General features: G+C 44.3%; 2 protein-coding genes across 5 annotated transcripts; one reads left to right on the forward strand and one right to left on the reverse strand.

The window, feature by feature from the left end:
- The first annotated feature begins 6,837 nt into the window (after positions 1 to 6,837).
- LOC123053979 (pentatricopeptide repeat-containing protein At3g53360, mitochondrial) lies at positions 6,838 to 12,756 on the forward strand. Of its 4 annotated transcripts, none has more exons than XM_044477608.1 (3): positions 6,838 to 10,060; positions 11,400 to 11,762; positions 12,337 to 12,756. In XM_044477608.1, the coding sequence occupies exon 1, from the start codon at positions 6,964 to 6,966 to the stop codon at positions 9,232 to 9,234; it is 2,271 nt and encodes a 756-aa protein (XP_044333543.1). In that variant the 5' UTR covers positions 6,838 to 6,963; the 3' UTR covers positions 9,235 to 10,060; positions 11,400 to 11,762; positions 12,337 to 12,756. The 4 variants fall into 4 exon arrangements, with proteins under 4 accessions (XP_044333543.1, XP_044333544.1, XP_044333546.1 ...); XM_044477609.1 differs by having other exon boundaries at positions 11,412 to 11,762; XM_044477611.1 differs by having other exon boundaries at positions 6,838 to 9,927.
- LOC100682458 (UDP-xylose transporter 1) lies at positions 10,574 to 15,839 on the reverse strand. The gene is made up of 8 exons (XM_044477612.1): positions 15,587 to 15,839; positions 13,770 to 13,912; positions 13,464 to 13,648; positions 13,321 to 13,388; positions 12,835 to 12,967; positions 12,371 to 12,532; positions 11,431 to 11,703; positions 10,574 to 10,862 (listed from the first exon to the last, which is right to left on the reverse strand). Exons 2-8 carry the CDS (start codon positions 13,882 to 13,884, stop codon positions 10,776 to 10,778), a joined length of 1,023 nt encoding a protein of 340 aa, XP_044333547.1. The 5' UTR covers positions 13,885 to 13,912; positions 15,587 to 15,839; the 3' UTR covers positions 10,574 to 10,775.
- Between the last annotated feature and the right edge of the window lie 7,394 nt (positions 15,840 to 23,233).

The following is a 23,233-nucleotide window of genomic DNA, read 5'->3' on the forward strand; positions in this document are numbered from 1 at the left end:
ATAGAAAAGTTGGAATACAGTAGATATAATACAAAAACAAAATATGAATTGGTTTGATATACCACTTATGGTTTGCTTTCTTATACTAACGGATCTCACAAAGGTTTTGTTGAGTTTTGTGTGATTGATGTTTTCAAGTTTTGGGTTATCTTACGATGGATGAAGGATGCAAGAGCCTAAGCTTGGGGATGACCCGACATCCCAAGCTATTATCCAAAAATGAGCAACCAACTAAGCTTGGGGATGCCCCCGAGTGGCATCCCTGCTTTCTTCCAACAACTATCGGTATTTTACTCGAGGCTATATTTTTATTCGTCACATGATATGTGTTTTGCTTGGAGCGTCTTGTATGATATGAGTCTTTGTTTGTTTTATTTTGTATTTTAAGTCATCAATCCTTGCTGGACACACCTATTTGAGAGAGCTAAAATTATATCATGACTTGTTAGAATTGCTCTCTATGCTTCACTTAAATCTTTTATGAGCTAGGACTTGCTCTGGTGCTTCACTTATATCTTTTTGAGCACGGTGTGCTTTGTTATTTTTGAAGAAATGCTCTCTTGCTTCACTTAAATTATTTTGAGAGAAAGAAAATTTGTTATGCTCTTGATCTTCACTTATATTTGTTTGAGCTTATGAAAAGCAACACATAAAAGTTAGTCCCAAAGTGACAGATATCCAAGAAGGATACAGAAAAAGAAAATGTCATGAAGATCATTGGGCAAAATAAACTTGATTCTTAGTAATAGTTTTGAGATATGATGATGTGATATGTGAGTTATGTTGGCGAGTAATTTTGCTCTAGTAAGAATATTGGAGTTAAGATTTGTGATTCCCTATGCATGCATGAAAGTCAATAATCATGCAATGAAAATTATATCCTACCTGTGGTGCATTATTCGGTGTTAATTATGCTTAATGCTTGCTTATGAGATTATTCGTTTCTTGGTTGGTCGCTTCTCAATCTTTTGCTAGCCTTCATTTTGCACTAAGTATGACCTCTACTTGTGCATCCAAAATCCTTTAAACCAGTTTTGCCACATGAGTCCACTATATCTACCTATATGCGGTATTCTTTTGCCGTTCTAAGCAAATTTGCATGTGCCATCTCTAATTTTCAAAATAAACTTCTCTTTTGTGTGTTTGTTCCGCTCGAGGAACGGTAACAGGTGTCTAATATTTTCCATGCTAGATGTGTTATTCTCAAGATGAGTGTTTATTCACTTGTCATTGCACGAGAGTAAGGCAAAGGTTTTAGGGATGCCCAGTCCCGAAATGCAAAAAATGAATTTACTTTATGTTGTCAAATAATAAATTCCTTGGAAAGTGTTGGTATGGAGGGCACCCGTGGATACGGCTAGCCATGGAAAGTGAAAGAATGGTGGAAAAAGGAATAAACTTTATTTTCTGTTTGGGAACCGCCTATGGCATATCTAGCATGGAAAGTGTTCGTAGCTCTAAGTCGTTTTCGTTGGTGGGATGGATACACCTCCCAAAATGTTTTTATCTCTAATTTTTTCATTTTGAGCTCTGGCACCTCTACAAATCCCTACTTCCCTCTGTGAAGGGCCTTTCTTTTTACTTTATGCAATTTTTATTTTTATTTTGAGTCTCCATCCTCTTACAAAAAGCACCAACTAGGAGGCAATATGATCATGCTCAAGTATTGGGTGTAGTTAATATTCGAGTGTGTTTCATGAATGGATCAATGTTTGAGAATGATGGGCTAGGGATAACTTGTTTTAGCATTGATATTTTGAAAGACATGGTTGCTTGTTGATATGCTTGAGTACCTAAATTATTATGTCAAAACTAGACTATTGCTTTGAATCACATAAAAGTCCAAATGTCCATGCTATAAAGAAAAGAATATGATATGACTTGATGAACAACACTCCACATAAAAAATTCTGTTATTATCACTTGCCTACTCGAGGACGAGTAGGAGTTAAGCTTGGGGATGCTGATACGTCTCCAACGTATCTATAATTTTTGATTGTTCCATGCTGTTTTATTATCAATCTTGGATGTTTTATAATCATTTTATAGTCATTTTATATCATTTTTTGGTACTAACCTATTGACATAGTGCCAAGTGCCAGTTGCTGTTTTTCCATGTCTTTTACATCGTAGGAAATCAATATCTAACGAATTCCAAATGCCACGAAACTCCACGATGATTTTTTATGGGCCAGAAGGAAGGCAATGGGCCCTGGTTGCACCTGGGGGGTGCCCGAGGGGGGCACAACCCACCAGGGCGCGCTAGGAGGCCCTGGCGCGCCCTGGTGGGTTGTGCCCACCTCGGGTGGCCCCCGGACCGCCTCTTTGTTCTATAAATACCCCAATATTCTAGAAACCCTAGAAGCGTCGACGAAATATTCATCCAGCCGCCGCAGAGTCCAGAACCACCAGATCCAATCTAGACACCATCACGGAGGGGTTCACCACTTCCATTGGTGCCTCTCCGATGATGCGTGAGTAGTTCTTTGTAGACCTTCGGGTCCGTAGTTAGTAGCTAGATGGCTTTCTCTCTCTCGCTGAATTCTCAATACAATGGTCTTTTGGAGATCCATATGATGTAACTCTTTTGCGGTGTGTTTGTTGGAATCTGATGAACTTCGAGTTTATGATCAGTTATATCTTTTTATATCCATGAAAGTTATTTGAGTTTCTTTGATCTCTTATATGCATGATCTCTTTTAGCCTTGTATTTCTTCTCCGATATTTGGGTTTTGTTTGGCCAACTTGGTCTATTTATCTTGCAATGGGAAGAGGTGCCCGGTAGTGGGTTCGATCTTACGGTGCTTGATCCCAGTGACAGAAAGGGAACCGACACATATGTATCGTTGCTACTAAGGATAAAAAGACGAGATCTATATCTACCGCCATATAGATAAATGGATCTTGTCTACATCATGTCATCGTTCTTATTGCATTACTCTGTTTTTTCATGAACTTAATACACTAGATGCATGCTGGATAACGGTCGATGTGTGGAGTAATAGTAGTAGATGCAGGCAGGAGTCGGTCTACTAATCTTGGACGTGATGCCTATGTAATGATCATTGCCTGGATATCGTCATAATTATTTGAAGTTCTATCAGTTGCCCAACAGTAATTTGTTTACCCACCGTTTTCTATTTTTCTCGAGAGAAGCCACTAGTGAAACCTACGGCCCCCGGGTCTTCTTTCTCATATATTTGCCTTGCGATCTACTTTGCCTTTGCATTTTTATTCAGATCTATTAAACCAAAAAATACAAAAATACCTTGCTGCGTTTTATATTTACTTATTTTATTTGGTGTTCGATCTATCAATCTACTACAATTTACCTCACGTCCGCTTGCCTATCTTGAGGCGCCGTACCCCGAAAGGGATTGACAACCACTTTAACACGTCGGGTTGCGAGATGTTGTTTGTGTGCTGGTGCTGTTTACGTTGTGTTGCTTGATTCTCCTACAGGTTCGATACCTTGGTTTCATAACTGAGGGAAATACCTACCTTCGCTGTGCTACATCATCCCTCCTTCTCCAGGGAAATACCGACGTAGTTCCAGCTACCATCAACAATCGAACCACTTCAATGAAAAGATATAACATGACCACTTCAATGAAAAGATATAATCAACAATAATGGAATATGCAAATGAACATCAATGACATATATCATATAACATCAATCTTGTTTTTCGTTTATATAGCAACAATTACTTTAACCAACTTTTTGAAAAGAAAAACAATTCTATTTTTTGCTTATAGCTAAATGCCATTGCTACTGTTTTTTATTTATAGCTAAATGCTTTTGTTTTTTGTTTAAAGCTAAAAGTCTAGGAAGGGATCATCTTTAAAATAAAACTTGCCTAAATTCTTTTCCTTGAAAAATAGTGGTCTTTTCAAAAACCAAAAACCTTTACAAAATGACCTCACTAAACACTTCTCTGCCTAGGACAGAACCCAAATTCTGTCCTAGCTATTCCTCTCTCACACACACACATTATTTTATTTTCATCCAAATTGTTTTAGAGCAAATATTCCAACAAGACTTGACCTTATTAGAAACTGCAAAGGAACTCCATTTTCTCTAACCCTTCTGAGCTCACCAAAATTTCCACAGCAAGACCTTAGTACCTACACCCAATTTCTTTAAAAATATTCAGGTCCATAGTCCAAATAATTCAAATTTCATTTGAATGAAATTTGGACCAGATTGAGGTCCATAGTCCAAATAATTTTTTATAGCTAAAAGCTACTGTTTTTTGTTTATAGCCTCTATTAGTTTAAAGCTAAATGATATTATTATTTATATACCCTCTATTAATTTAAAGCTAAATGGAATTACTGTTTAGGCATTTTCATAAAAATTTGCCCTAGCTAATTTCCTAAAAAAATTGTTAATTTTTTCCTAAATGCTAAAAAAATTCCTACTGTCCTAAGCAAATCTAGGGTTCATATGAACACCTAGGGTTCGTATGAACATCATCACAGCAGCAACGTATGAAATTTTCCCTAGCTAGCAGAGAGAGAGAGAGGGTAGGGGAGAGGAGAGGGAGAGGCTTACGGTCGGCGGCTCGGGCGGCGACGGTCCAGGGAGGGCTTGGGCGGCGGCGGCGAGGTCGAGGGCGGTGGTGGTGAGGTCGAGGGCGGCGGCGGTGAGGTCGAGGGCGGGCTCGGGTGGCGGCGATGAGGTCGAGGGCGGGCTCGGGCGACGGCCGGCGTCGAGGGCGTGCTCGGGCAGGGCAATCGACGGCGGCGACAGATCGAGTGGGGGATAGGGGGGAGAGGGGGAAAAGAACTTAGCAAAATTTTGAGCCCGCGCGTGGTTAAGTCAAAATAGCAGTAGCGCTGGTAGGAAAAAGCGCTATAGCTAAGTTAGCTATAGCGCTTTCCACCAAAACGCGCTACTGCTATAGGAAGTAGCTATTTATTTTCTTTTTTCTTTTTCTTTTATCTAAGGAACTTAGCTATAGCGCGGGCATACAAAAAGCGCTACTGCTAAAGTAGCTATAGCGCTTTGTGAGAACAAGCGCTACTGCTATGCCTTTCTCCTTTTTTTCTTTATATTTTTTCATTTCTCCTTTTTCTATTTCTTTCATTTTCATTTACTTATTTATTTATTTTTCATTTTATTTTCTTTTTCTTAGCAGTAGCGCTCTATACCGGAAACACGCTACTACAAGGCACTTAGCGGTAGCGTGCTTTCTGCAGGATCGCTACTACTATTCCTATCCTACCGGCAACAGTGTGGGAATTATAATAGTAGCGCTTTTACCTGCAAACGCGCTACTGCTACAACCATAGCTATAGCGCGCTTTGTTGACATGCGCTACTACTAAGTAGCAGTAGCGGTTTTTTCTGCCCAGCGCTACTGCTATACCTCTGTGTATAAGGTTTTCTCTAGTAGTGGCCACAAGCTACACTAGCATTCATCAAGAGGTTCATCTTGGATGTGGACATCCGTAAGGAAAAGAGCATTGGAGCAACCACAGTTAGTACCGCTGCAAGAGTAACTCGGCCAAAAGCACCCCCTCAGGGTTTTGCAAAAAATCATGTGGACACGCTGTAGAAAGAAAGCAGAGGGGAGGAACGACGACCGCGGTTTGTCGTGATGAACAAGGTGAGTATATTGGCAGCTCGGCGCTAGTCATCTCAGGCGTGCATGACGTTGCAACTCTCGAGGCGATCGCTTGTCGTGAGGCTCTCTCACTAGCTGAAGATCTCCTACTTCAAAACTTTGTTATTGCATGTGACTCAAAACAGGTGGTTCAAGATATCAACAAAGGAATCAATGGAAGGTATGGATCTGGCACATCTGTGTCCTCTGTCATTGCAACATAGGTCTTGTTGCAGAATTTTTTGTAACAGAGGTTATGTTTTAGATTTTTTTACAACAAAGTCATTGTTGTAGATTTTTTTTGCAACAAAGTCCTTGTTGCAGAATTTTTTTTCGTCTTCACTTTTTTGTAACATAGTTGATATTGCAGGAGAAACTTCTGCAACATGGTGATGTTGCAGAAGTTGCAAAATAAATCGTCAGTAGCTAGGGGCACGTCACGTGGGACACATGTTGTGCGAGCAAGGCGGTGGACAGAGCCAAGAAATCGACCGGTTGAGGAGAATAGTTTCCCATAATTTAAACATAGAGTTCGCGCTACTATAGTTCGCTGGAAGTTCATCACACATTCAAACACACAAACTTAAACATACTAGATAAACCTAATCTAAACTACTCTAGTCCTTCTTGACATGGAGATAATACTCAGCTGCGGAGTTGGAGAGGGTGAAGGCGAGCTGGTACTTCTCCTTGGTCGCCCCGAGCTGCACGGCGCCGCCTTCTTCTCCGGCCGTGACCCTCATTCGCCTAGACGAGCTCGAGCTCCGCCTGGCGGAAACGCTTTGTGGTCGTCCAAAGGAGATCTTCGATGCGGTCGAACTCCATCCACGCCCTCTGTCTGCCGTTGCGGGAGAGGGCGCTGCACTCCCTCGCCTGCACGCGGCGCCATTCCTCGGCCGGGGGTGGATGGAGCTTTCGGCCTTGTCGTCGTGCGGGCTCGCTTTGTGCGGCAGTGAGCCGCGGCGCCCCCCTTGGCCACCATGCCCGCAACGTTCTTTTGACATTCCGGTGGCCGAAAAGGGCCTGTGCGCATGGAAAACGGCCGCCGGAGTGGGTGGATTTGGTTAACCCTAAAGCGCGCCGGACCGGTAAATATAGCGGCGGAGCCGAGTCTTTTTAAACGGAGTCTTCTTTATATGATCTGTTCAGGTTAAAATTTTAATGTTTCATGTAAATCGATCGGAATTATAAGGACGGGTAAGGTCTGCTAGAGATGCTCTGATGATACCGGCACATGTGCATTCCTGAGTCCCTGATCGTCACCGCGCCGGCCGTCGTCTCCAAACATTTTACCAATCTCTTCCGCCAGGGTGCCGGTCGTCGCCTCCAACTGCGAGTTCAAAACCGCCGCAGATGCAGAACCCCAACGGCACCATCCTCCAGCTCTACCACTCCGGCCGTCTCTCTGCCGCCCTCCACGCCTTCCAATCGCTCCCCTCCTCGCCCGCTCCCGCTCCTCTTTCCGCCGCCACATACGCCGCCCTCGTCGCCGCATGCTCCCGCCTCCGCTCCCTCTGCCAGGGCCGCCTCGTCCACCACCACTTGATTGCATCCCCTGATGCCGGACTTGCCGGAAATACTGTCCTCAACAACCACCTTATCACCATGTACGGCCGGTGCGCTGCCCCGGACTCTGCCCGCTTGGTGTTCGACGAAATGCCTGCCAAGAACCCTGTCTCTTGGGCATCTGTTATTGCGGCACACGCGCAGAACAGACGCTCCACTGATGCTCTCGTTCTGTTCTCTTCAATGCTACGGGCGGGGACTGCGCCTGACCAGTTTGCGCTCGGCAGTGCTGTGCGTGCGTGCGCAGAGCTTGGGGACGTTGTTGTCGGGAGGCAGGTGCATGCACAGTCTATGAAGTCTGATACTGGAAGTGACTTGATTGTGCAGAACGCGCTGGTCACAATGTACTCCAAGAGCGGCTTTGTTGGGGATGGTTTCTCGCTCTTCACGAGGATGAGGGAGAAAGACCTGATTTCCTGGGGGTCCATTATTGCAGGGTTTGCACAGCAAGGGTGCGAAATGGAGGCGTTGCAGATTTTCAGGGAGATGATTGCTGAGGGGCTGCATCATCCCAATCAGTTCCATTTGGGAAGCGTGTTTAGGGCTTGTGGGGTTCTGGATAGTTTGGAGTATGGGGAGCAGATTCATAGCTTGTCTGTGAAGTATAGGCTGGACTGTAACTCGTATGCAGGTTGTTCATTGAGCGACATGTATGCCCGATGCAAGAAGTTGGAGTCTGCAAGGAAAGTGTTTTATGGGATTGATGCTCCAGATTTGGTTTCTTGGAATTCAATAATCAATGCTTGCTCTGTTGAGGGCCTTCTTAGTGAGGCTATGGTACTGTTCTCTGATATGAGAGACTCTGGCCTCAGGCCTGATGGCATTACCGTTAGGGGCTTGTTATGTGCGTGTGCGGGCTGTGATGCTTTACAGCCTGGCAGATTGATCCACTCCTACTTGTTCAAAGTGGGTTTGGATGGGGATGTTTCAGTATGCAATTCTTTACTCAGCATGTATGCGCGGTGTATGGATTTCTCCTCTGCGATGGATGTTTTTCACGAGACAAGAGATCGTGATGTTGTCACCTGGAACAGCATTCTTACTGCATGTGTACTGCACCAGCATCTGGAAGTAGTCTTTGAGTTGTTCAACCTTTTGCAGAGGTCGGTGCCGAGTCTGGACGGGATCAGTTTAAACAATGTTCTGAGTGCTTCTGCCGAGTTGGGTTACCTTGAAATCGTGAAACAGGTCCATGCATACACCTTCAAAGTAGGTCTGGTGAACGATACAATGCTGAGCAATGGTCTAATTGATACCTATGCTAAATGTGGAAGTTTAGATGATGCTGCAAAGCACTTTGAAATGATGGGCACCAACTGTGACGTGTTCTCTTGGAGCAGTTTGATTGTTGGCTATGCCCAATCTGGTTACGCAAGGAAAGCACTTGATTTATTTGCGAGGATGAGAAACTTGGGAATCAAGCCAAATCATGTAACATTTGTTGGGGTTCTCACAGCATGCAGCCGCGTCGGCTTTGTCGATGAAGGCTGCTATTACTACAGTATTATGGAGCCTGAACATGGCATTCTTCCAACAAGAGAGCATTGTTCATGTGTCATTGACTTGCTAGCACGTGCTGGGAGACTAACTGAGGCAGCAAAATTTGTTGATCAAATGCCATTTGAGCCCGATATTGTGATGTGGAAGACCCTGCTTGCTGCTAGCAAAACACATAATGACGTGGAGATGGGAAAGAGGGCAGCAGAAGGCGTTTTGAATATTGATCCTTCCCATTCTGCTGCCTATGTCTTGTTGTGCAACATATATGCTGCTTCTGGTGATTGGAATGAGTTTGCAAGATTGAAGAAGGCAATGAGAAGCAGTGGTGTTAAGAAATCACCAGGGAAGAGCTGGGTTAAGCTAAAGGGGGAGCTAAAAGTCTTTATAGTAGAGGACAGATCGCATCCAGAGTCTGAGGAAATTTACACAATGCTTGATATAGTTGGAATGGAAATGATAAAAGCTGGTTATGTTCCAAAGCTACCATGTCAATACACTAGTTTTGATCATACAAATAGTGATTTGTCAGATGAAGACATGAGTATGGAATATGGTTGAGTCAGGTCTTCTTGGGGGTTTGTTAGAATTGGCCAACCTACCAAATCTGTATGGCACTTGGTCTTTGTGACCGTGTGCTGTATTTGATTAATTAATCCGCAGTCCAGCAGGCCATTGGTTTCTTTTCCATAAATAGATGGAAAGAAGAGGTAAGTTTGTGACCAGAAGCTGTTCCTTTTCCTTTGGCTTCCATATGTGAAGAGAAATATGTCTTACCTGGTTGTTTGAACAGTCTACCTAGTAAGCCTGCTGAGGCCTGAAAGAGCTACTAAAGTGATCTTGCTATTTGATAGATAAAGGGCAAGTTAAATGTGTTTGAATGACCACATGGTCCTACTAAGTAGGATTTTAGTAGTGGAGCAAGATACTGGGGTCAAGAGTCTGAGCTGTACAGAATGGTCAAAGACCAGTCTCTTTTAATCTACCACTGAACTGAGAAGCTTTTCCTTTTTAAGGGTATCAGCTTGTCAGCACGAGTTCTACCTGAAGGAAGTTCAGAGTAACATATCTCATGCAAGCTAGTTCTGCGGATATATGTATTTGGTGAAGACAACAATTACAGAATGAATTCACAAGGGAGTAACAGAAACACATGTAGTAGCAACATGGGGACGGTGGACTGTTCAAAAATTCAATAGAATCTCACCTCATTATTTTCCTCAGAAGGTTTGGTAGTCACCAGCAGTCTATCAGGTATTACTACAGATTTACAGTTGCAAATAAAGCTGATCTATGGAATGCGTGTTTACATCATAGGGTTAAGGATTTGGTTAGGCCAAAGCTATTGGCTTGGATCAAGGGTCTACCCTGATCATGTATTCAGTAGGTAAGTAGGCCTAGTTAGATTCTTCCTTTCTTTTGGGATGTAAATATTTTGTACAGTTTTTTTCCTGTTTGGATTTTAATAAAGGACTGTGGGGCTTTGCCCTGCAGTAAATACTAAAAAAAAGCGTCTTTACTGATTCATTCTATTATCAGGTTTGATGTGAAAACAAGTATGCTAAAGTGTACTTTCTGATGTTAGTAGCTGTGCTACAATGCATGCTAATTCACAGGACGTGTAATAGTCTAACAAACATTTCTGACAGGTCATCGTTGTAGATATTGATTGTATGATTAATATCATGTTGGAGATAGCGATTGGATTAATCATTTTATAGCTTCAAGTAAATTTTAATAATGCAGTTAAACAGATGGGGTTATATCGCTTTACATCTCGTCCCTAGTCTAATTCTCACCATGCCATCCTGTTGACATAACAAATATGTGTTCGAAATGCTTATTGTAGCATATAAGAACTGGGTTTTGACAAATGGGGGTATGTCACAGGAAGGCGATCTTCACCAGTAAACCTTCAGATGGAACTGTTAAGTGCGAAAAAGGATAAGCAAATAATAATAGTTGTGTCAAAATATACACTCTACGATATGGAAATCTTTTCTCTACAAAAGAAATTTAAGAACGGAAAGAAATGGCTTTCCAGATCCTTGAAACTCGAAGAGCAGACGTGCATACTATATCTACACTAAGCAAGGGAAGTCTTAGCAGCCGTGCGATACACCATTTGCCTTCTTGATATCACTGCCGTCTTTGGTTGCCAAAAGTGGTTCAGTCTCCTTATCTGGCATCTACAAAGGCATAAAAAACATGAAATGAGTGAAACTGAAATTTCGGAGCAAATTGAACTGTATTTCATGGAAGAGTTGCCAATTTTCTCAACACATTCATCATACAAACTATGCTTAAGAGGGCACATATTATTCATAAATATAATTAAGCTAAACTGATGAGCTCTAGTTTGCTTCCAGTATTGGGTAATGGATTGGCAGAAGCATGGTATTATCAATTGTCCCAGTTTACTTTTGTCAGCTAATGTGCATAAAAGTTTCTGTCCTGCACGCATAATAATCCTTATCACTTGCTTTTGCTGCCAGAAAATACTAATTTTGTACATCAATATGCAAATTTTAATTGATGTATAGTCTCAACTTTTGAAATATGAATGTTTATTTCAGAAAATTCAACTGCTACTACATTTAGTTTGACGTGGAAATTTGACTCTTTACTGTTGCTGCTGAGATTAGGAGCATAAGAATTGTTAGTATAACTGCCATTCGTCAATCTACCTTCTATTTTGTGCCATCAAGATTATAATCGTGATTTAGATATGATACCAGGTTGGAGGCAAAATCAAACCTGTGAAACTGGCAGAGCATCATTTGTTGACTTCTTCTTGCTCTCCCTGACTGAGAAGAAGGAATACAATGCCATACCAAATATGGCGACCAGAATGCCTAATATGTTCTTCATGGTGAAAGGATCGTGTAGTAGAGTGTAGCCAAAAGAGAGAACAAGACATGTCTTAAGGTGGCCAAGCACCTGGTATGTGACTGGAGACGTTGTTCCAATCACAAGAAATGTACTGAAGTTCACAGACACCGCAATCAAGCAAGATAGGATGATGAAACCCTGCATATAATTCATGATAAAGAGCATCATGTTGCATGTATTGTCCATCGAAATCTGAGGTATATCTCTGAGAGCGTTAACTTGCAACATATATGTTTAATGTCTCACCCAGGAGCATGACAATCAACTGCTACTGCGCTTAAAATGCTGATTCATTCTAGCAGTAACAGCTGGAGCAATTTCATATTTAATTTGTTGTTTACTTCTTTAGGACTGTAGGTATCGATGTACCATTGAAATAAACTTGAACGTAAGGCACTTCACATTTTACATGTATGAAATCTAGCAGTAGTTACATGCATAAAATCTACCTTATTTTGTCCCCTTCAAATCACTGGGTTTGGTCTTCATTTTATACATTTCTTTCATGGAAAAGCACTAAAAGTGAAATGTATATTCAGGCTATAACAATTTTTAGTCGGGAGTCCCAACTTGATAGGTAGATCAGGAAATTATTTTATTGATGTCAGGTTTCAGAACTTTGGCTAGCTACTTAGAAAGAACAAATTGTGAGTGTCACTTCCTCACCGAAGATGCCATGCATTATGAATTTCCACAAAATAGTTGGCTTGACGGGCATTTTAAAAAGAATGTTAAGATCTCACAGTGACATTATAAAATTGTTCTTTTCAGATATTTGTAACTGCATGAAATATTCAGAACATACCACAACTGGAGTGGTGTATTTGTGGGCGAAGACACTGCGGTTTGTAAGGAGTCGATCCACAAACGGGCCGGTCGCAAACAAAATTGCTGCTTGGTATGGCGCAGATTGGTAAAGAAGCTGCGTTGAGGAGACCTTCAGTTTCTTCTGTATTGTGTTTGTGAGCTTCATTCAAAGTTGTCGGGTTAAGGATACCATGTGGCTACGGTAACAAGATAAAGATTCACCTATTTTTATATGAAAGTTCATGCAACCTAATTCAGAAGGAATCTAGCACTAAGAAATAAGAATTTTGATGATTCACAAATAACATATATGGTTCTCCAGCCTTTTAAGAAAACCTGCTAAGACTACTGCAAGTTGCATTTAGAATATAAGGTTTCGAATAATAAGATTTCCCTATTCTTTTCTTTTAACCTGCAGTTTTTGGAATGTCAACAACGAGTAAAGTATTAAATGTAGGATACAATTTGGCCAACACAAGTGGTGGCGATGGCGAGGCCAGAAAGGACGGACCCAAGTAGATTTAGCTCGAGATCTGTAACTGATGCGATGCCTACTCCAAGAAGTAAGACCATAAGAGAGAGCTTGATAGTCTCGCTGCACGTTGTTGGACTGGTATTAGCTCACTGATGATAAAAATAAATACCATAGGCCCAGGAAAACTAAACAAGTAAATGACCCATTTATGTGTGATTAGCTTTTCATCATTTGATCCAAAAGTTGGTGCTTGTAAAAGAACACATTTAAAGTTATTTCCCCTTTGAATATAATATATAATACTATGGATTAGCAATAATTTCTTGTTCCAGTTTCAAATTATCAATATATACTTTAGTATAGTGCATGTGCCATCATCTATCTTGTATCTTTTCGCTCTGATCATAAATGGGGTGCAATTTACAGTGGTTGACTCCTAATTAAGGTAAAGTACTGAGTTTATATTGAAAAACCTGAATCTTTTGTTCAGGAAGATTGTCTCCAACAGCACAGTGAAAGGTATTATGGCCAGTTTCGTCATCTGCAGAACATACTGAATTCAAAATACTTGTGGCATGGTTTATGAAAAATGGTACCAAGATAGAGCAGCCCTTACCTGGTAGAATCCAATGGAGTTGAATCCTAAACTAAGGTTTAAAAGTCCAATTGAGGTGCCGTTCAGAAACCCAAAGAGGATCACTGTATGTCCATCAATTGCCTTGGGCTCAAAAAAATGTAAGCGTTGTGCCACATGGAGGGTGCAGTAGGTCACCATGAGATGCCAGCTTGTTAATGTCGTAGCTACATTCGAAAACAACAGAGTTCAGCATAAATTGCAAGTATTTGAATTTATTCATGCATGGCCTTTGGTTTGTTGTTAAGTTCTGTTAAATCTTGCAAACATGAAGGCTTCTGTACTGACCGAATGGGAAACCAAGTGTGCTGATGAGAGCTTTGTTGCAGATGACAATGGCAACTGAAGATGCAACGGAGAGCGCGAGAGACCCGATCACGCCGAGCTGTAAACCAGCTGTCATCTTGACCAGCTGATGTTTCCTTGCTTATCTGAAGTTACATTATCATGAAGAGTTAGGTGCAAGGTACACATGCTACACACTGAACATAGCCTACTGCTAGCCTGAATTAATTGCTTTTGTGAGACCATACAATTTCTGTAGCAATGGTGTGATAGTGTCCTTTAGTTTATGATATATGTGACTACACCTTTCTATTTTCATATGAAATGGAAGACCAACTTAATTTGTCTTGATGTACAAGATAATATGAGAACAGTGGGTCCAAGTTTGGTCGAGTTATTTGGGAGGTAGTTAGTGTTTGAATATTGTTAGTGTCCTTATCAATGTTTATGGAGAGGAATAATTATGACCATCTATGTTCGTCCTAGAATGGAATGGGTCAAATTCGTAGCTGGCCCAAGTCACAAACAAGAATTATAGCAGTCAGATGATATCATACGTTAAGTTTGTTGTATTATAGTACTGCTTAATATTAGTATGTTACGTAGATGTCACATAGATCCAAGCTTCGCAGCAACATCTCAATAAACTAGCACCTACTTGCACACCGAATCAGGATAATCATTAACACATTACTGATTACAAATGGAGCATACAAAACTGCTATGACTAGCAAGTGAGACATTATGTTAATTAATTATCAGATCCAGAACGTGGAGCGCAAACATTAGAAGAGATTGTTATGTTTTGGCATGACTGTAGACTGTAGTCTGTACGTCATACCCAACCTAACTACTGGCTTCTTTGTACCTATAAATATAATCTGGAGAGTTGGTACCTGCCACCTACTAGGTTGTTTCTTGGTGGGTACAATAATCTAAAGGTGGTTCAAGTGGCTCTCAAATGATTGATACTTCAGCAAGATGTCAACTGAATGACCAAATAGAATAGGAAAAACACATGGGAGCCCATGTGTTTGGTGATTTGGTCACTTCCTAAGCAACATGTTAGATGGACTAATTTTGAATAAAATGGTCACAATACATGCCTTAAATTCACACTAATAATATGGAAAGGGATTTTATTATATTTTTCTAATTCATGTATCTTACGGACACTGGCTCTTGTATTCTGTTCTAGGAGGAATGAAGTTTACAAATCATTTATAATCCTTTCAGTCCTGGCTGGATGCTACGTTTATCCTGATATCAATTTGTTTGTATATTTCTTGGAGAACTGAATTTTCAAACATAAAAAATACCATGAAAACGTGAAGATCACATTAGATAACTAGCATAGCTAAGCAATGCCCATGTGGATGTACTGTCGTCAGACGAGGCAGTGACAATTGACAAGCATAGCTAAACAATGCTGTAACAGCAAAGGTGGATAACTGAACTTCTATGCACATGATCATGACATTCATAATGTACTCTACGAAGAACAATCACTATGCGATCCATGACAAATCGCGAACTGTTCATAAGTTGGTGTCTTTGAGAGTCTGCGTAGTTATCTTATACGATTATATACCGTCTCAAATCCTGCCAATGCTAAGAAAGAAACCATAAATCTCTACATTGTCGATATGTATGATGCTCTTATGCATGGACTTGGCCAGGGATTGGGGTAGAAACATGGAATTCAGGTGTAAGCAGGCATGCACAACATACAGAGTTAGAAATGCAAAAACATGATTAACCTGAGAAGCAGCAACATTAGGATCAACCAACAGTAGGAATGCTCGCTTGGGAGACCGTACCTTTCCGACAGCTGCTGCTTCGTTTCCTCGAAGAACGGTACACCTCCCTCCGTATCGCGAGAATAGAGAGGGGGAGAGAGAGAGAGAGAGATGAGAGAGCGTAAGGTGGCTCTCCTCTCCTTGGAAGAGGAATGGAGGCAGGGACAGGCACTTTTATGTTCAGAGTTTACAGGGGGGAAGGTGAGTGTGTATGGTGGGCAGTTAGGTGCTGGCTTTGATGCTGTTGAGTGGATGCTTCCTTGGTGAGCCTATAAGGCATCGTGCAACATGCTCCTTCTACAGGAGCGTGCACGACAATTTCCTTCTCAACCAACGAAAGATTCTAGCCTGGGGCCACCGCAGCCATAGGAAATGACGCTGTGGACAGCAAGATTGTCCACTTAAAATGATGAACTCCGACATCAATCAATATCATAGGTGTGCAAATATATGGACTCTGTGATATTTTCGTTGCCTAAAAAGCTGAAAATTTTAGCATGTAAATGTGTAGGAATTTCTTGGGAAAGGAAGTGTACACTAAGTTTATTTATTTTTGGCAAAAATGCACTCAGTCGACTTGGGTTTTCTATGAACAAACTGTGTGCCAGCCTCCCCAGGGCCTTGAGGGAGAATGCTTTTTGAGGTAAAGCATAAATGGAGTTTTCTTTTTCCAGAGCAATATATGCTTTCCCTCTATTTTAGTAACATATTGCAACAAGTGTAGCAACCATTCACACATGCCATCTTTCATATCTGGCCATCACCCTTGTTCCTTTTGCCCAAATAAACTATTGCCGCACATTGTTTCTTTATTACTTTACCCAGGACCATGTGAAAGGGATGTTTGATCCCAATCAATGCGTGAAATATAGCCTTGATAGTAAGAGTATAGCCGATAGAATATCCATCGCTTGTCGTCTCACACCCACCATTATCATTTACTATTACTTCATTTTCAGTTTTATGATTGCTTTCAAACACAATCTGTCTTTTTGTTTCTCCATCTGTAGATCAAATATATATTTGAATTTCGTGATATGATTTATTTCGTGTCGATGATAATACGTTACCAAATGTTTCCACATTTCATGCGGTCATATTCGTCGTACGTTAGGAGGTAGTGTCGGTGAGCACCACGAAGAATGGGCATCACAGAATATGCTCTTGAGGTTAATCATGTATGCACTTTTTAATTCAAAAAAGCGCTCCTTTTCTCCAATCATAGGGCGACACTAGGATAGTACAAACCACCATCCTAGAGAATGTGCTGCCCTGTAATTCTTTTTCCCGCTGCGAGCAGTGTAAGCAAGATGCTACTGCCTGTGTGTGAAAGTGGTGAACAAAAAGGGTGAGAGAAAAACAAGAGCAAACGGGTGAGGCGCATCATTTCGATCGAGCGTCGACCTAACAAAGGCGCATCCACTGCATATATACAGTTAAACAGATGCAAGCTAAAAAGAGGATCAAAACCTGTTGTAATCTCCAATAATTGGCGTAACAGAAAGAAAGAAAGAAAGAAAGAAAGAAAAGAAAAGAAAAGAATCCCTTTCCTTTTGTCACTTGGGGCACAAGGGTTGGGAGGAGGCAGCAGGTGGTTGTAAAGCGCCCGGCTTTCTGTGAATGCAAGCAAAGGTAACGGCCCAACAGCAGCCGCACACAACAACACACGTCCGTCCGTGGAGAGTGGCTCCATTTTATTGCCTCCGTTTGGTGAGCCTTCGGCCTCACTCTTTTTCTCGTACTCGTACCACCTCTCCCCCACATCACCTGAAATCCATTCCGCCGATTAAAAAAGCCCGCAAATCGGCGGGCCTCTTCGTTTTATCTTCAAGTGTCGGTTCTGATCTTTTACCGTTGGATGATTGCAGCTTCAGTAGAGAGCACATGTGGGAGATTCTACTGTGCATGGGAGAGCTCATTGCGATCCTGTCCAAATTCACCTGAAAATGTTTTCACCACAGCAGCATTTTGGTTGTTCAGGCGTAGATGTTTTGGAATCATTGCGGCCCTGAGGAAAGGCGCCGTGGCCGAACCGTCGAGCTACCGTGAGTAGACCGTACGTAGTTTATGGTTTACGAAAAATGCTAGTACAGCGTCACGAATTTCTGTTGGTAGTTTCCTCGCTTCGCTTTGGCCCAAAGCAAGGCTGGATCACGTTGCCGCTTGGTGAACTAAAAAACTGTTCCATTCCGTGAAGTGGTCCCCCAGAGCCATGCTTTCACGGGCTTATAGCTGAGTGGTCTAATCGTACCATTAATAAAAGCTAGCACAAAGGCAAGGCGGATTGATTGAGACACTGGTAGCAGGAGAAGAATTCGGCAATTTAACAGGAGCTGACGACGGACGATCTCAGTTGGCCTGGCCGCCTTCCGGTTCCGGCATCGGCGCACGCAACAGTATCCCACGTTGCACCAGCTACGCGTACTGGCCTAGCCTTGACTGCCCCGCACCCGTCCCGTTCTGGTGTCTGGTGGGCACGGCCGGGCGGCACATCGCACGCAACGCAACGCCCGACACGGCCACGGATGGAAGCCTGTTCGCGTCCTTCCAGATCCCGCGCCCCAAATATATCTAAAACTAAAATACATCTAGATACAGCATACCTGCGACAAGTAATTCGGAACGGAAGGAGTAGAACGGAGCAGTAGAGATGTCGTCCGTCCATCCAGTCCAGCTCCTCACCGGCCATTGGCCCGACCCGAACCGGCCGGTCGACCAGGCGGCCCCTAACTTTGCTTTCAGTGTGCCCCGTGCACGGAGTTGAGTAAAGCGATGGCGCTGCTGCTGTGTTAGAGCATCAAACGTCTCAAAGCCGCCTCAAATGTCCGGAAGGGTGTCTCAAAATTTTGACCCATATGGGTTTCAACAGGCCTTAAATGTCCGGGCTGACTGACATCTTTCATATTTAGTTTAAATATGGGGCATATATGAAGAGTCCGGACGCTTTCACCATGTTGAACCTGACAGTCCTACGGCACCGCAAATTGCATCAAATCCACCAAATCGCTGTGTTAGAGCGATGGCGCTGCTGCCGCGTTCGGCATTCCGCCGGGAGACGAGCACGACGTGGACGAGGCCGGCGCACAGTTTTGTCCAGCTTCTCTCTGAAGTCTGAACAGCGGGAGGCGGCCTTCAGGCGCGAGTAAATGCCACGCGGTCCGCTTCGGTTCGTCGGGAACTGAGTTTGGGCGATCGATCGCCAGGCCGTGGGTGCTCCTCGGACCGGATTGGATCGAATTGGATTCTCGGGTGCTTGTTGCAGTGGAATCGTACCGTGCAGTGCAGCGTACTTCTTGTTTTGCGGGAAATTTCACGCAGTGTAGTAGTACTTTGACAGGAGGTAGATATGGTTAATGCTGCAGAGGATTCAGTCATAGTAGATGCTTTTTTTTTAACTAAGAGGTGACACACATAGTGCCTATCATTAAAATGATCAAGTACAATATACATCTCTAACTTTACAATGTTTAATATTCAGATTGCCTAGCCTTAGAAGCACACAGAGTGATCGGCTAAATGACATTTGCCACTACAAGTCATGTTAGACCATCTACAACTAGACTTGGCAAATCCGGCCCCTCAAACGCCCGCGGACGTGCCCGGACACGCCGGCGGACGCATCCGGACGGGCCCTCATATTTCCATCCCGAAATTCACATATCTCAAATCCGGACTCTCAAATCCATGCACGTCAATCATACAAGACAATGTCGCACGTAAATAGCGAATGTTGGTACGAAGCATATATAGTGTTTACATAAAATTTATTTTAAGTGCCAAAGTCAAGCATTGTCTCCTTGATTGGCATTGTGGGTCCACATGTGCTCCACAAAATCATTGAGTAGTTGCGTGTGCACCTGCTGATCTCGAAGATTCTGATGCATTTGCAGAAAGTTCATTAGCTGAGCCGCATCTTGATCTTCCAGGATTTCAACTTGTTCTCCAGGTGATTCGAAATCATGGGTTTGGGCTACACCATCACCCTCATCCTCGACAATCATATTGTGCGGAATAACACAGTATGTCATCAGCCGCCACAAAGTTTCTGATTCCCACATCATTGCAACACTCCGCACAATTCCCCAACGAGCTTGAAGCACACCAAATGCCCTTTCCACGTCCTTCCTAGCCGCTTCCTGCACTGCTACAAAGTGGCTCTGTTTATTGCCACGCGACTCGGATATGGTCTTCACAAACGCCGCCCACTGAGGTTAGATACCATCGGCAAGATAGTACCCCATGTTGTAGTCTCGGCCGTTGACGGTGTAGTTGCATGACGGTGATTCCCCATTGCAAAGCCTCCTAAACACCGGAGATCGTTGAAGCATGTTGATGTCCTTGTGAGAACCCGACATTCCAAAAAAAGCATGCCAAATCCATAAGTCATGTGATGCCACCGCTTCTAGTATAATGGTGTCCTCTCTAGTGTGACCTTGATACATTCCCCTCGGACCTTTAGGGCAGTTCTTCCATTGCCAATGCATGCAATCAATTGATCCGAGCATTTCTGGAAACCCCCTTGCCTCTCCAATAGCCAACAACTTCTCTGTGTCCTGCGCATTTGGTTCTCTGAGATACTCAGGTCCAAACACCTCCACCACGGCCTGGGCAAACTTGACAGTAGTCTTCAGGCACGTGCTCTCCCCATCCTGACCATCTCACCAATGACATCTGCAGCAGTACTAAGTGCAAGCATCCTCAGAGTAGCCGTGCACTTCTGCTTGGCCGAGAAAGAGAGTTGGCTGCAGCAATCCCTTGTGAGTTTGAAGTAGTTGTCGTGTGCCTCCACTCCCTCCACAATGCGCAAAACAATGGTTTCCGCATCGAAAACGGCGACAAAACCATGGATCATCGAGGAAAGTAGGTTTGGGAGCCAAGTAGTCCTTGCGCAGTAGCTTTGCGCCGGACACCCCGTCCCGGTTGATCACTCTTCTCCCTTTGATTGAGCCCTTGAAGTTGAGAATATGCTCCACTTGCCGGTCCATTTCCTCTTGCATGCTCATGAGCATAATATGATCCACTTCTTCATCTGAATCCGACGAATCGAAGAACTTATCTTGAATCATTTGGTCAAGCTCCGTCGGTCTATACTCCTCGTTCAACGAAGCATTGGAATCCATTGTTTACCTAACAAAATTACAAAAAATTCGGTCGGACAATGTGTCGAACACATCAAGCGCAAGGTGGAGCAAGAGAGTTGCTGGACGTACCACGGTGGCGTCCGGGCCGACGACGTCCCCCGCGGCAAGGACGGGAGGGCTCTTCCGGAGCTGGCGGCGGAGAGCCAGGGAACGGCTGCGGAGCGGGCGCAGCGGCGGAGCGCGAGATGGACGGCGCGGAGGAGGAAGAAGAGAGTAGATAGCAAATGGATCCGGCTTGTCTTCGGGGTGAATTTGGTGTAATTTGGGGTGGGGTCGGGCTGTCGGGTCCGACGTGGCGGGCGTGCCCGGACGCGCCCGGGCACCCCCATATCCGCCCCATATTTGGGCTGGATATGGAGGGTGTCGGTCAGCCCGGGCGTTTGAGGCCCATTTAAGGAGCCCGTCTGGGTCAAAAAATCATGACCGGACAGTGACCGGGCGGCCCGCCCGGGCGTATGAGGCGGGTTTGAGGCACCCGGCTGTAGATGCTCTTAGAGCATCTATAGCGGGAACCCTAAGCCCGTCTCAAATGCCCAGGCGGGCCGACTGGTCACTGACCGATCACAAAAAACCGACCCAATCGGACGCCTCAAACTGCCCTTAAATGTCCGGGCTGACCGACACCCCTCATATCCAGCCCAAATATAGGGCGGATATGAGACGGCATGGGCACGCCTGGGCACGTTCTCCCCGTGTACCTGGCCCACCGACCCCACAAAATCCCCATCCGGAGCAAACCCTAGCCTCACTTCACTCCGCTCCGCTTCGGCCCCCTTTGCTCCAATCCGCCAACTCCTGAGAGCCGGGGACCATGTCCAGCACCGGTAGCCACTTCAACGGCTTCTGCAATGACGAGTGGGACGAATTCCTTCGTGATGGTGCTGGAGACGAGGATGAGCTGGCCCTCCGCATCGCGCAGGAGCGCTCGTGTGTGGACACGGACGACAGCTCCTGTTCCGGTGCGACGTCGCTTGTCGCCCGCGGCCGCAGGCCGGCCCTTCCTGCCCCGTGCATGGATCTATGAGGGCAGCTCAATCAGCGTCACCCGTCCGTCGGCCTCCACCTCTGGCCACTGCTCCACACGAGCAGTGGTGGGTTCTACTGCCTGCTCCGTCGGCATCGTGGATGCGCACTCCGGAATCGAAGGCGCGCCGCCCGTCGCGAGAGGCAGAGGGGAAGGGAGATGGGGGCCTCATCGAACGCGGTTGCGCAGTCCATCCGTCGCCACCGCGTGATGCCCGCGGTGCCCGACGAGAATGAGTGTCTCTTCTAGTGGGTGTACCGCCGGCCACTTACGACAGCGGAGAGGACCCCGGCGGCTCTGGAGGATCAATGCCAAGGCGCTTCGGCTCGGCATTGAGCAGTCCAAGTGGGTGGTGGCAGAGGTAGCGATGGAGGCGGCGAGGGTGGCCAAGCTTAAGCGCAAGCAGGACCGCATCGTCCGACGCTTGAAGGGCTACATCGTCATCTCCGATTTCTCTTCCTCCGACGGGTCCGACTCCAACGGCTCCGACATCGACCCACCTCCTGCCGTGGATGCCTACAGTAGCGCTAGTGACCGAAAGGGCAAAGGGCGGGCGAGGAAGTGGTGAAGCTCCTCCCTCTCATATCTAGCTCCTAGCATCTAGTTAGAATTTGCAGAAAGTGTGAACTGTGTGAACCGTGCTCGTCTGATGATCTTTTGGTGATGTTATATGTGAATTATGCCCGTTTGCTATCAGTCTAGAGTCCTTTTCCTGTCGATACTGGCCGGCTGATGATCTACGTATTATATTGCATGATTTTGTATGGATAAAGGGTGCCGGATATGAGATACGCGGCTGTGGATGCACCGAATTGGAAACTGCGCAGTCACTGTCCGTGGACGCACCCAGGCGCGCCTGTGGGCATATAGGGTGCCAGATTTGGCATGTCCGACTGTAGATGCTCTTAGGGCTAACATTGACATTTGAGGATTATGCCATGGCATCATTATTATGGGCCTTATTGTTGAGATCCGTGGGAATGAAACGTACATTTGTCTAAATGTGACTAGTGGTGACAAAAACATCACTAGGTGACCCCTAATTTGCCAATGCCCATGATTATTTCGAAGATCTCTAGACTATGCATCCTAAGCCAAGTTTGATTGTCTGCGTAGAATGCTATGGCCTCTTCCTTGAGCGCAATAACCACCTGGGCTGCCACTTGTAAAGCCAGAGCTTTAGCCTGGAGAGGAGAACAAACTCTTTCTTCCGTAGAAAGAATGATGATGTTCATTTGTTGGCGATCTTCCTTTGTTTGGATATATAGTCCAATCCCTGTGATATTTTGCACGTCTTCTCTCCATGATGCATATGTGAAAAATTTGTAGTTTGAAGGAACGACTGGTATAACTTTGCCATGGCCTTGTTGTTGTAATGTAAAGACCTGTTAATGTTTGGCAGGTTCTGTCTAATGTTTGTTCCTTCGAAATTTGTTTGAAGAGCTAATTCTTGGTTCTTTAGGATGGCCTGCTTAGCTTGGTAAATCTGTGTGAATTTTGTTT

The sequence above is a fragment of the Triticum aestivum genome, chromosome 2D, assembly GCF_018294505.1.
Source record: "Triticum aestivum cultivar Chinese Spring chromosome 2D, IWGSC CS RefSeq v2.1, whole genome shotgun sequence".
Lineage (NCBI taxonomy): Eukaryota > Viridiplantae > Streptophyta > Magnoliopsida > Poales > Poaceae > Triticum > Triticum aestivum.